The sequence below is a fragment of the Myxocyprinus asiaticus genome, chromosome 32 (assembly GCF_019703515.2).
Source record: "Myxocyprinus asiaticus isolate MX2 ecotype Aquarium Trade chromosome 32, UBuf_Myxa_2, whole genome shotgun sequence".
Taxonomy (NCBI): Eukaryota; Metazoa; Chordata; class Actinopteri; order Cypriniformes; family Catostomidae; genus Myxocyprinus; species Myxocyprinus asiaticus.
Genome location: NC_059375.1, coordinates 20,027,153 through 20,041,944, shown reverse-complemented (window position 1 = coordinate 20,041,944; position 14,792 = coordinate 20,027,153). Strand labels below are relative to the sequence as shown.

General features: G+C 39.7%; 1 protein-coding gene across 2 annotated transcripts in view; it reads right to left on the bottom strand.

Moving 5' to 3' along the window:
* Positions 1-282: 282 nt before the first annotated feature.
* Positions 283-14,792, bottom strand: part of trrap (transformation/transcription domain-associated protein) — a 133,162-nt gene continuing 118,652 nt past the window's right edge. For both annotated transcript variants that reach the window (XM_051667374.1, XM_051667373.1), the window contains 5 exons: positions 8,994-9,211; positions 7,073-7,257; positions 6,142-6,345; positions 1,778-1,972; positions 283-1,638 (listed from right to left, as the gene is read on the bottom strand). In XM_051667374.1, coding sequence (XP_051523334.1) covers positions 1,354-1,638; positions 1,778-1,972; positions 6,142-6,345; positions 7,073-7,257; positions 8,994-9,211 — 1,087 coding nt within the window. In that variant the 3' untranslated portion in view covers positions 283-1,353. The remainder of the gene's footprint in view (positions 1,639-1,777; positions 1,973-6,141; positions 6,346-7,072; positions 7,258-8,993; positions 9,212-14,792) is intronic.

Genomic DNA, 14,792 nt, shown 5'->3' with positions numbered 1-14,792 from the left:
GTCGGTAGGGTGCGTGGAGAGTGTGCGTGGATGCCACGTAGAATAGCGTGAAGCCTCCACACGCGCTATGTCTCTGCGGTAACGTGCTCAACAAGCCATGTGATAAGATGTGCGGATTGATGGTCTCAATCGCGGAGGCAACGGAGATTCGTCCTCGCCACCCGGATTGAGGCGAGTCACTACACCACCATGAGGACTTAGAGTGCGTTGGGAATTGGACATTCCAAATTGGGGAGGAAAAAAAAAGCTGCCATTCCTATGAAAACAATACAGTACTGTACCTTAGATTTAGAAAAAGAGCATTTTATTAAAACAAAATGCATATTTACAATGCAGAGGTAACTTTTCTTAGATTGGCACAATGTTTTGTACCTTTACAAAATAGAGGGGAATGTATACAAAATGGTTTTAGGTGTATCAGTGAGATACAAATGTATTGGGATGCTGTCCTAAAAAGGCAAAGTTCAAAAGCTGGTACTTGAAAGACATGTTATGTCCATCTTATTTGCTACAGGTAACTAAACGATAGCTAAATACAGAGTTCCTCTCAATTTAAGGCTGATAGGTTTCTGCCTTTTCAGAGTATTTTGCAGAAAAAATATGCTTAAGTATTTTGTGTGACACATGACAGCTTGAAACAGCACAAACCTGTAGAAAAGTACACAGCAATGGGGGGATGTAATGTCATTTTTACATGTCCAAAAATAAAGATTTTCTTTAAATAATGACATACTGACATATAACAACATTCTGACCATTGGATGAACACTGCAACAATGGTTGTTGATTTTTGTAAATTACTCATTTGAAAAGAAAATTCCCTTAGGCTGCCATCAGTCAGAGAGACAAATGGAGGCGGCGTAAAAGGAGAGCTTTATGGGAGTTGCATAAAATCTGGTGGGACAGTGTGGAGCCTGGGATAAGGCTGTGGAAACTGTTTTCTTAAAGGCTGTCTCGTACCATCACACTTCTTCACCAACAATCATGACAGTCTCAACAAAGCAACTTACTAAGCTCATCAGTTTAACAATAGTCTTTGTCCAACCAAACAAAGCAGCTTTTAATTGCTGCATGTAACTTTGGCCCATGAATCCTTGATTAATGAGAATAACATAAATGAGAATATTACAGGGCTACAAGCTTACATGTATCAATTCATTCTTTTTTAAATGACAGTTTGCACATTTGATCATCCCTTCCAAATGGTTCTACATGTTTTTTGTTTTTGTTTTTTACAGAAAAACAGATTTTGACCCTGACATTCAAGCAGTCACTTTCACAGTATTGCAATTCTCTGAGACACAAATCTCAGATCTGCAGGGGTCCTCATTAGGGTGTTCTTTACACACCCATCTACAACCACGGGTGCCAGGCAGGGTCCATGCGGCAGAGGTTGTCCAGGCTGTTGGCAGCCGCCACTAGTGTGTTTACTTTACTCTCTCCGCCCTCAAACTGGGCCAAGTTGTGGAGGCGGGTCATAATGGCCGTCACAGCCTTCTGGACAAGAGACACCAGCTGCTGACTGTCCATGTTCTCAGGCTGTCCAGCTGGGGACAGAGGCATGGACGTGTCCTCCTGAGTCTTCTTATGCCAGGCAATGATCTCATCTCGAAGAACTGCTTTCAAGATACCATCAACCTGAGTGAGAGGGCACATAGATTTGGAGGTTAAGAGTGGGTCAAAAGCTCAAGATACAGCAACAAGTGTCATTTGGACAAAAGAGCTAAAAGAATAACCATAAATGCCATCATCATTATTCTTATTCTTTAAAGACTACCTTGAAGTTTGGCTGAGCAAAGCAGCGTGCCACTGCTATCATAGAAGCCGTGAGGGGTCCAGATACTCCGATGGTGGTCAGGAACTCCGAGATGTTGGGCGTCAGTCTGAAGGGTACGGGCCGGTTGGCATCCAGATCACCAGTAGCATCATTGATATCGAAGCGGAAGTATGACACATTGAGCTTTCCTGTGTCCTGTTGAGGTAAGAACAAAGTAGGATGGCAATGTCACAAGCAGTGGTTCTGAAATGGTTTTACTTCAGGACTCAGACTTCACATTAGGCATCAAGTGGCAACCCAACACAGTTCCAAAATTGTTTATCGTACAAAGTAAACAAAAATGTCCTTAAAATTAAACATTGAAATGTATTAATTAGTGCTGTCAGTCTTAGTTTTATTCTTTAAGTGACATGGCTTCATTTCGCCAAAGTCAAGCAGTGATGAATGGGGAGAACAGGGATAAAAACACTTGTGGGTCTTTGCTCATTTATTCAGACTGTCAGTTATCTGTACATGTGTAAATTACACTGGCAACCAAAAGTTTGGAATAATGTACAGATTTTGCTGTTTCGGAAGGAAAGTGGTACTTTAATTCACCAAAGTGGCATTCAACTGATCACAAAGTATAGCCAGGACATTACCGATGTAAAAAACAGCACCATCACTATTTGAAAAAAGTCATTTTTGATCAAATCTAGACAAGCCCCATTTCCAGCAGCCATCATTCCAACGCCTTATCCTTGAGTAATCATGCTAAATTGCTAATTTGGTACTAGAAAATCACTTGTCATTATATCAAACACTGCTGAAAGCTATTTGGTTCGTTAAATGAAGCTTAACATTGTCTTTGTGTTTGTTTTTGAGTTGCCACAGTATGCAATAGACCGGCATGTCTTAAGGTCAATATTAGGTCAAAAATGGCAAAAAAGAAACAGCTTTCTCTAGAAACTTCAGTCAATCATTGTTTTGAGGCATGAAGGGCATACAGTGCTTGAAATTGCCAAAAACTGAAGATTTCATACAAAGGTGTACACTACAGTCTTCAAAGACAAAGGACAACTGGCTCTAACAAGGACAGAATGAGATGTGGAAGGCCAGATGTACAACTAAACAAGAGGATAAGTACATCATAGTCTCTAGTTTGAGAAAATGACGCCTCACATGTCCTCAGCTGACAGATTCAATGAATTCTACCTGCTCAACACCAGTTTCATGTACAACAGTAAAGAGAAGACTCAGGAGTGCAGGCCTTATGGGAAGAATTGCAAAGAAAAAGCCACTTTTGAAACAGAAAAACAAACAAAGAAAAGGTTCTAGTGGGCAAAGAAACACAGACATTAGACAACAGATAACTGGAAAAGAGTGTTATGGATCTTAACCCCATTGAGCTTTTATGGGATCAGCTAGACTGAATATATCGAATTTAATGTGTATATCCTAATGTTAGTCAATAAACAACACATCATAAGATTATGGAGTGCAGACGTTATTCTCACAACCAGACTACAATGTAATCATATTTGTCATTTTCACTAATATGCTTCAGTTGCTTTCTGAGTATTCATGAGTTAAAGCAGCTCTTATATTTATACAGATGGGATCATCTCAGACGTTGTGACATTGTGACCAAATGAGAGCAGAAAACAAACAACACAAAAAATGTTAACGTCTGAATGAGAGATTTTTACGGTGATGTACCGGTAGGCGTGTGAATTCGCCGGTCAAACATCAGACTAGCTGGCGAACAGAGATTAATCGTGGATAAAATATATTTAAATGTCTGCAAAAGTCAAATGTGTCAATATTTGTGCTTACCTCAGAAGTGTATACACCTTTCCTGTGATGGATCAAAAACATTTTTTGAGGTTTTTCTTGATATTGTATTACGAGTGTTTTTCCATTCACCGCCATTGTTTCCTCCCACAGTGTCAACACCAGTGTCAACTGCCGCTTTGAACTCCACATGAAAAGTGCTTGCAGACAAAAACCATCTCATTCTGCATTTTGATGATTGTTAAGAAGGTCCTTTCTCTGTCATTTTACCACTGACACAGAAGCGCTGTTTTGTGTGTGTGTTGTGAAGTGTGTGTCAGTGTCTACAACACACAAACACAAAACAGCGCTTCCGTTGTTTGACTATGGGCGACACATTACAAATGTTCTACCCTTAAAAAAAAAAAAAGTATTCATGTTGTTTATGCTGTATTAAAGGTAAATGCGTTAATTGCGACAGCTCTAGTATTAATATTACCATGAACTTTACTCGTAGGCCCAAAAATATGAAAAAGTATTAACATGACATAGGCTGAAAAGAAAAACGGACTTCAGTTTTACATTGTCTTTATGGTTTTAGTGTTTTGTTTTTAAATATCTCTCTTAAATGTGAATGGTTTCATACACTCGGCAGTCAATAATTCACAGCACGAAACACTTTGTGGTTGGAACAAATCATACTTGTTATTGTTGCAAGTCAACTTGTATTTAATGTATGATGGGTGGCATTTTCTTTTGGCTTGCATAGTTTTCTTCATGGTTTTCCAAGATGAGTGCATTTCATGCAACCTGTCCATGGTGGCATATGCCTTATCTGACTAGCTTCAACCAAGAGACAGAAGAATTTGTGGCAAAATTTCATTGAGTTTGATTGGACCTTTGATGTCAGAAAAAAAGACATGGGAAGCATTTAAAAGGTTCTTAAAATGTTGCTATCCTAACTATATTTGCTTATATGGTTTGTGGCATTTTATTATCAGCATTTGGCATTTTTTCCCCCTGCTGTCTGTGCCCCAATTAGAACAGACCTGTGACCCACCAGTTGCAAACCACTGTTCACAAATACTCTGTATATAATACATATGCATTTCACAGCATGTCGAACTCAAAATCTGACCTTGTCATCCGGAAACTACAACGTGCAGACTTTTAGCTAACGTATCATAAACTTTGAAAGAGTGGGCATCATGTGGCGCCAAGTTGTTAAGATTCCTTCCAGCAAAAGATCAAATTTGGGAAAAGAGCCTGTTTGCAGATGTGGGACTCAGTGGACCAACATCAGACAACAACAAATCTATAGCCCTCTAGAAAACTGGATAGTGTTGTAGACATCCAACCACAAAAATGAAAGGAAGTATTGATCCTACACCTACTGCAGTCTGTGTCAGCATTTCAACATATGAACAAATATAATCCTCCATTTGCCTTCTGATGCCCTTGACGTGGAGCATAAGTCACCCCGAGTGCAGTCAAACATATTTCAGATATATATTTCCAGGTTTTCATAACCGTGGGAATGCTGTAATATGCTGTAATCATAATAAGAAAGGGGTTCAAACTTGATCCAAGCAAAACAGGGTAAATACTAGTCCCCTGAGCATCCTATGTTGGTTCAATCTCAGCTAAACTCAATATCTAAAGTCAAACAGAAAGCTACTCAAGAAGTGATATGCAAGTGAAATGCATGATGGTTTGTGAGTGAGAGAGAGGCAAAGACAGCACATATCCACTTGTCCTCTCTGCCTGCCGTGGTAATCTCCCATTGCCTAATGAGATCTGTAGAGTGGAACCGGCAGCAAGAGGGCTTACTATACCCCTGCCAATTCCTCCTCCTGTCAGAAAACTGCAGATTAGTATCAGAGGATGGGGCGCCAGCTTGACAATAATTTCTAATAAAGACTTTCAAATGCACTCTATAGACCCACACTGACCCTATCATGAACGCTGCAGAGCATCGTTAATAACGTAGTAAAAAACAAGCATACACTTACATACATATGCTGTATAGCCTTTTCTTTTAATTAAGAAAAGCTAGAGAGGGCCCATCAAAACATTTAGCCTGTATATTTACAGTTACTACAGTCATTATTGGGAAAACTGGATCAATCTGGAAATACTAATTATTCCTATCACATTTCAGTTTTTAGAGGCTAAGCCTCTTGTTTTACCACTTCATATTTGGAAATAGATGAGGTAAACTAAATTTTTAATTGTAATCAGCCTTGTTTTTAAATGTTGGATGGAAAATGATTACATTTTTGGGCAATACTTAAGCCAATTTCTGAATGGTCCCATCAGTCACAGATATATTTCAGACATAATTTTGTATGTATTAAAATGAGTACACAACTATTTCTCGGCATAAAAGATACAAGAATCAATCAAAGCAGAACCTCTCAAAAGGAATTATACTATGTTGCCCACATGTACCATTTAAAGTCCAATGTAGCCCCTGTGTCAGTCTTTGCACACCACTGCTTTACAGTGTGATGACCCAACAATATGCTCTGGACTTATTGGATGCATGTATATTTGATGAAAAGTCTAGTATCAGGTATGGCATCAGTTCCATGATGTTGAGCATCAGTTACCTGTGCGATCTGCAGCATTTCTGGGTTAAGGCGGTTTAGATGCAGCATGAACTCGGCCAGGCCGATTAGAGCGAGCTGGATGGTGAACATTTTGCGGAAGGTCCAGTAGTCTGTGGCATTGGGGAAGGTGTGCAGCGCCCACTCCTTCAACATGCTGCGAGGAACCATGTTCCCCTGGACCTCCTTCAGAATGTCCCGCAGAACCTAAAACACAAGCGGAAATAGGAAATTGCAGAGAAAACTATTTTAAAATGAAAAACTGTATTAGTTGATTTTTTTTTTTTTTTTTACTGTGAATTAGCACTAGTGAGGCAAATTTCACAAAAAAAATGTTTGTCAAATTTGACCCTAAAATCAAACTGCAAAAAATATTTTTGCATAAGAAAAATTAAGCCAGTTTTTATAAAAATTTTACATAGATTTAATAGAGGATTTTTCGCATTGTGATAAAATTTTCACAACCAGAAAGCCCACCCCTTCCTAAATTCTCATTCTTGTAATGCACCCAAACGTTTTGTTTTAGTTTTTCTTTTGTAATTCCCATTATTCTCAATTGAGATTCTTATTAAATTCTACTGTAATAGTCATTTTTAACTGTATTGGTATAAAAAAAAAAAAAAATAAACCTGTAGTATACATTTCTTTATTTAAATCAGAATAAACTGAAGGCAATACAAACAATTCCACCAATATTCATAAATACTTTTACAATTTAAATATTTGATCATTATTTTTTCACAGTACAGTAATGAGAATGTGTTTTTATTTTTATTTTTTTACTATTTACATAATAATAATAAGCTTCATTTAAAACTTTTGATTTTTGGGGTGAAATATGACCCGGACAAGTTGACAGTTTCATAAGATTCATCCAGTTATGCGTCTTTTCATCCAGGACAAACTAGCTTATACACATCTATTCCTTGAATACCTGATGGCTGGCTTGGGTTCCTCTAGCCTGAACGGTCGCTAGCCTGTCATAATACCGGGAGATGGGGTTGTCGTGCTCAATCCCCTTCTTTGCACAACGCTGCTTGTAGATCTCCACCAGAGACAGAGACGATGGATTGTCCTCCACTAACCGCATTTGAGGAGACACTGCTACCACCCTTGGGACTGGAAAAAGAGAACAGGTTTAAAGATGTATTGTACTGACATTTTATGTATTGTATTGTACTTATGCAATTTAAAGCTGCATGTTAACCTGTAATTGGACAGCTATGAGCTACAGAATGAACCTTCAGCAGCTTTTCTAATTCTGATCCACAATTCTGACCATTTTCCTTAAAAGCTGTCTTACAGATTCTATTTGGCTGAAATCTAACCTTGTCTCCTAAAATGCCTCTAAACCAAAAACAAAACAGGTATTTCAGGGAAAAACGACACGTGCCACCCCTGACCTTTGACATGAGAGTTTTATCTTAGTGTCTGTCACCAGAAAGACAATTTAGATCTGCGACCCTCTGTCTCCACAGGGAGAACAGCAACCTCTTTTTTTAATCATTCGGCTCCTGTACCCTCTGTTTCCTTGTCTGTTAACACTACACAGGCTACACTCTTCTGCTACTTTTCACCTCAATCTCGCCTCTTTCTCTTCTCCTCTATTCTCCATCTCCCCAATCTGTCTGAGAGCAACTAGGCCACTCAGTCTGAAACCGAGAGCAAACGGACAGCATTCAAACATGCTTCAACACCTCAATACTGAGGCAAAATTTAAGGTCAGATCTGAATAAAAGCATGGCACAATTCTAAATAGGCATCCTGATAATCTATGCACTACCAGTCAAAGGTTTGGACACATACTCATTACTATTTCCCAAATTTTAGAATAATTGTGTAATCATCAAAAGTATTAAATAACCCAAAAAGGGGGGGGGGGGGAGCTGGGTAGCTCAGCAAGTAAATATGCTGACTACAACCCCTGGAGTAGCCAGTTCGAATACAGGGTGTGCTGAGTGACTCCAGCCAGGTCTCCTAAGCAACCAAATTGGCCCAGTTGCTAGGGAGGGTAGTCACATGGGGTAACCTCTGCGTGGTCGCTATAATGTGGTTCTCACTCTCGGTGGGGGCGTGGTGAGTTGTGCGTGGATGCCGTGGAGAATAGCGTGAAGCCTCCACATGCGCTATGTCTCCGCGGTAACGCGCTCAACAAGCCACGTGATAAGATGCGCGGATTGATGGTCTCAGATGCGGAGGCAGCTGAGATTCATCCTCCACCACCCGGATTGAGGCGAGTCACTACACCACCACGAGGACTTAGAGCACATTGGGAATTGGGCATTCCAAATTGGGGAGAAAAATAAATAAATAACCCAAAAAGAAGCATGGGGAAAAAAAATTAATAATGTACTTTTGTAAAGTTTTTTTTTTTTTTTTTTTTTTTTAACCCAAGCACAATTTATAGCCTTTAGTCTATAACTGAGCTACAATGGGTGCTATGCACCCATGGCTGAGTATGCAGACAAGGCTTTGGAATATATACTGAAATAATTTAGGAATATATTCTGGGGGAAATTAGCTTTAGCTAAATAAATATATATGCCATGAACAAGGACATTTTCCATTTGATGGAGGTTTAATCTAATATTTGGAGCTTGCACCTTTTCCCACTTGCAACCACTGACCAATAATGCAAGCTCCGCTAAGCCTTTAGATCAAAAGGTTTTTAAGATCATGAGAAACATGAATTCAGTCAAGTGTGTCCACCATTTTGATTGGTAGGGTATGATTTAAAATTCAAATGTCATAATTTGTAAGTTTATCTCAGTTCATCTACCAATCAAGTGGAATGTCATGTCTTGTATACTGACATGAATATAGGACTTCTGTGTAATGTGGACTGGCTGCAGTACCTGTGAAGAAGAGGTGTCTCTTGGTGGTCTCTTTTCTCTTCTCCAGGCATGGGTTGAGTAGCCTTAAGAGCTGCAGCACACGCTCCTCTCTGCGGGACTCCGTCAGACATGCGTCATTCATCACCAAGTATGGATAGATCTTCCCGTTATGCCCACGGATGTAGAGACGACGAGCAGCTGTATTGTGCTTTTGAACAATCTCCACCCTGGGCATGAACCTTAGGAGGGAGAGGAATAGCCAGGTAGAGATTGGTAAGTTCTGCTGTAATCACTGAGAATTAAGGTCTCAGCCAATGTCAGAAATGAAAGGCCAGCTATTCTTCTGTGTTGATCAATTAAATTCAACTACTTGACCAACACAAAATAGGTATCGTTTTAAAGCTTAGAAGCTGTACTTTACAATGCATTTAGACATTATGACCAAAACTGAACAAGTGCTTTGAAATTTGCAGACAAATCGGAAGTGTTCTGTTTTGCTAATTTATTAATTATTTTGCACTGCACATTTAATTGTAATCGGTAAAAAACTCCCATGTGTCATATGTCGTTGGAAAGATATCAAAGAGTAGAATACAGATAACGTCAGATAATGTCATCGGAAATTATGTAGTACGTTGTCCAGCGTCATAACCAATCCTAAACCAGTCCTATTGGGATTGAGATCACTGCAACCAGAGAAGTTATCCAAATATGGGCAGGGAGGATCGTTCACTCTAATAACATATAGTCACCAGGAGATGGCGCCAAGTACATGACACAGAATGAAACTGAATGAGATCTCATTACACATGCCTGCATGCTTTGGAGAGCGAGCATACTTTAGTTGTTGTATTTGCATGTGTAATAGTTCTTATGTACAATTATTATGTTTTATATGTTTGGAGAGGCTTTTGGACACTAGGATAAATGACATTTGTAATGCTATAACTTTTGATTGCTATGTCGTATCAACACAAACTTTTACTCAGTTAAAGGTGACATGATTGGGAACAAAACAAAAGCATTTTTTCAGAGCTACCTTATTTACACCCTGAGATATATCATGTCAAATCAGAAAAATAAGAAAAAAAAGTTCATTTTTGGCTCACGTTTTTTTGTGATTTTTCAGCAGTTTCTTAAACTGAGATTCTCATGCTGATCCAATAGCTAGAGCAACATTAAACCACAATAAGCTGCACAAACCAGCCTGGGACAGCATGGGATTTCATGTTGTTGTGAATGTTTGTCAATACTTCAATTTAATCACCCCCCTAATGTGGCAGATCCTCTGGAGTGGTGATTACTGCTTTTGGAAAAGGTCATGAGGCATCAGTGTATTACTCCCTGCTAATTCAGAGTCTGGGGGAAGGAGCTTCATCTTCTCTCATGAGATTATGGGAGAAAGTATTGGAGGAGGGAGTGTGGGCTAGGATTCTAAAAAACATCAAGTCTAAATCTAAAGACGCAAAGGTGCGCCTTATGCAATTTAAGATTTTACATAGATTTTACTAGACCCCCTCTAGATTGTATAGGCTTGGTCTTAAAGACACACCCACTTGCTGTCGATGCCAATGAGAAGATGGTGACACAACCCATGTTTTTTGGTGGTGTGTTAAGATCCAAGAATTTTGGTTGAGGGTTCAGAGATTTATGTGGGACGTATTGGGCATAAAATTTCATTTTGCCCCAGACTCTGTATTATAAGTTAAGTTTAAGTTGTTTGAAAAAAAAGTGGTGTAGTAACTTGGTATTTTGGGGGGGGGATGCTGTGGAGAGGGACTTATTGTTTTAAATGTGTGTATTTATTATTATTTTATATACACACACACACACACACACACACACACACACACATATATATATTATATAAATTATTTTATTTATTTTGATCTGCTTGTGTACTCTGGCTTGGCCACAGGGATGTTTATTGGGGGTTGGGGATTGGGAGGGGGGGAAGGGAAATAATGGGGTTTAAGGGGGATAAAGATTGACTCTGTACATGAACGTTTTGTTGTGTTATGTGTCATGCTGAAGGAGCAACCAATAAAAATGTTAATCTGAAAAATACTTCAATTTAATCAATTCTTTAAAACAGTCTGAATAATTTGAATAATTTTTTAGGCCTAGAATAGAATTTTAAGAAATACATAAAATTATTTTTTATGGGGGGATTTGACACAAATTTTTCCTTTCAGGTGGCATTTTTGTTACTTTTGGTGGCATTATTGCCCCAAGCCCTGGTTAATTTCTGCCTCTGGTCCCTAGCTATAATTCCAAGGAGAGGTTCTATAAAAAATTCATGTTACGTCATGTGAGGAACGGACGTGTAAACGGCGAGCTCTGCGCACTTTGCTGGTTTTTAATTATTTTTATATTATAATCTGGTGAGATTCGATACACTCTGCTACATATCTGTTCTTTGAAGTCAACATGGCAAAGAATTCAAAATCCTCGGGCTCTGGAGATATTAAAAGACACTTACGTGCTCAAGCTGAAACCTCTGACAGGCCCACAGACCAGGGACTCAGTTTGGATGGTGCGGCAGGCAAAATTCAGCGGCAACGGCGAGTATGTCTGTGATGCTGACGAAGGTTGTTGCTAACTTAGAGGATCTTGCTGTAATACGTCGATCGATTACGGCGATGGAAACGAAATTCTCCGTGTTGGTTACAAGAATTGGGAACGTCGAGAGATGAATCAATTATCTGGAGTCATCGGAGAGGGAATTAGCTGCTAATCCGCTAGCGACCAAGACAGACTTGGAACGCATTTTGGAAAACCTGGAAGATCTTGAGATTCGTAGCCGGTGAGACAATGTCCGAATTTTTGGAATTCCTGAGCATGAAGAAGGTAGAGATATGGGGAAATTCCTAGAAGAACTCTTCCCGAGTCTGCTCGACATAACAGGCCATAAACTGGAAATCGAGCAAGCTCACAGAGTCCCGGCTCATAGATCTGCTGAGGGAGACAGGCCCCGATCAGTTCTGGCCAAATTTCTGAGATCATCCGATAAAGATCTTGTATTATGCAAAGCGAGGAGCAAAGGAAAGCTTTCTTGGAAGAATCACAACATTTTCTTGTTCCCAGACTTTGCGAATTCAACAAGAGAGAAACGTGATAGATTCAAGGATTGCAAGACACTCTTACATCAACGGAAGATCGCTTTTGCACTGATGTTTCCGGCCAAACTGAGAATAGATACTATGGATGGCCGCAAAGTATTTACATGTCCCAAGCAAGCATTGTCCTTCATAGAAACAATGGGGTGAGTAAACCATTTGGTGTTTCTCATGTGGCCCACAAGTGAGCTGTCTCGCTGTACATACGTTTGGCTGTCTGAGGAAACTGAGCGCCTTTTTTGTTTCTGTTTGTGTTGGTTCCGCCTAGCAGCTGGAGTTTGTTTTGTGGAATAACACTTCAAGAAACTTTTGCATTGATGGAAGATCGCTTTTACACTGAAGTTCCCAGCCGATTGAGAATGGATCCTAAGGATGGCCGCAAAATATCTACATGCTCACAACAAGCGATGTCTTTTAAAAAGTTGATGGACCGAGGAAATCATGGTGTGTTTCTTATGTGAACTTGACTGACCGAGGAAACGGGACGCCTGTTTTGTTTCTTTTTGTGCTGGTTCCGCCTATTGGCTGGAGATTGTTTTGTGGAATATTTTTTACAGGACATTGGAAGGATTAAGTAATCTGCTGCACTCATGAACAGCCAGTTCACTGAACACTCGTTTGACTGCCTGAAGAAACTGAACTGCTTTTTTTCTTTTTTGTGCTGGTTCCGCTAGCGGCTAGAGCTTGTTTTGTGGAGGAACACACCTTAGAAACAGTTCTGTGAATGAATCTACATGTTCTTTGTGTTTATTCTGCCTATTGGCTGGAGTTTGTTTTACAAAGTATTTTCTGTTATGTAATTTTGCCTCACAAAATTTGTACAGAAGCACGGGACTTGAGCAATTCGATGGCAAAGCTGTCGCGGGGACTCTCGTAGGCGTACATGGATTTTTTGAGTTTAGAGGGATGGACGCCGATCGGACGCTGTCGTGCGCGGGGTTAATGCGTGCGTTTTTCTTTTTTCTGTTTGTTTTGTTCGGGGGGAAGTTCGGTGTTTGATTGTTGCACTAATGGGGAATGTGATCTTTACAATCTTGTTTTTGACACACAATCTATTTTTTCTAATATATCTGTAGTGCGGATGGCGGCGGGGCCAGAATGGTGCACACCCGGACCCCAATCAGCCTGATGAGGCAAGCGAGGGATAAAGGCGACCGGAGATGGCAGTTCGAGAGAGAACTATGGGCAGCTGCCCTGTATATGTTTTTAAGTTTATCATTAAACTTTATATTGTCAAGCCGGTTCTCGCCGCCTCCTTTCCCTTTTAACCCCTTTACATTGGGGTCCGGGCATGCATCATTCCGGCCCGGCCCCACCCTCCTCCGCGCTACAATATCAAAATGTCAACTGTTATTATGAGTGGATTATCTTTCTCCACATGGAATGTGAATGGGTTGGGGCACCCTATAAAAAGGTTATTTCTTTTCTTAAGCATAAGAAATATGAAATAGTGTTTCTTCAAGAAACGTATCTTTCCTCGAAGGAAGCTGTAAAATTTGGGTAAATATGAGGTGGGCATGTTTTCTTTAGTGCTGGCTCAAGTACGAGCAGGGGAGTCATTACATTGATAAGTAAACATCTGTAATTCAAATGTCTCAAACAGATTAAAGATAAATTATTATCATTGTTTTAGCTGAAATTCAGGGGCAAAGGTTAATTTTGGCTAATATTTACGCACCTAACGCTGATGATAAGGGCTTTTTTATAGATCTCGAAGGGATGTTGCAAGCCGCTGGCACCCCTCATGATATAATATTGGGAGGAGACTTTAATCTTTTGATGGACTCAGTCCTTGATCATAGTGAAGCAAAAGTGTGTAAACCCCCTTGAGCAACATTGATGCTTCACAGGATGTGTGAAAATCTTGGTCTTGCAGATATTTGGTGACTTTTGAACACATCTGGTAGTGACTATTCATTTTTTTCATCAGTACGTAAGATTTATTCTAGAATAGATTTTTTTTATTTTTTATATCCAAGTCCCTCATTTCATCTGTTGTTGATTGCTCATCTTAGTCTCAGATCACACCCTGGGTAGTTTAGAGGTGTTTCCACATAAGGAGAAAAAGAAATCGTATAGTTGGTGCTTTAATGTATCCCTTTCGCAAAATCCTGAATTCCAACATATGTTAAAGGCTGAAATCAATGTTTATATGGAGACCAACTGGTCCTCAGTATCCTCTGTGGGCGTGGCTTAGGAGGCACTTAAGGCAGTTCTCAGGGGCCGGATCATACAGTAAAATACAGTCATTAATCAAAAAATCCAAAGCACGAGAACTCGTGGAGTTGGAAGGGAATATTAAAAGTGCCGAAGTTCAGCTGAAGTACCGAATGTCATCTGATGGCCTCAGAGAACTGACCCGATTAAAATACAGATATAATACTATTTTGTCACAGAAAGTGGAGTTTTGGTTATTCAGGGCAAGACAGTCATATTTTGAGTCGGGGGACAAAGCAGGAAAACTTTTGGCTAGATATATAAAGCAGAGAGAGTATTTTTCTACTACTCCCTCACTGAAATCTGCTAGTGGTGAAATATTTACCTCAGCCATTGATATTAATAATGCTTTTATAGAGTTCTATCTTGATCTTTATAGTTCCACGTCTTCGTCTACTGATGAAGATATTAGAAACTTTGTGGAAACTCCCTAAATTGACAACTAAGCAAAAAAAATTATCTTGATTCTGAGATAACCTTGGAG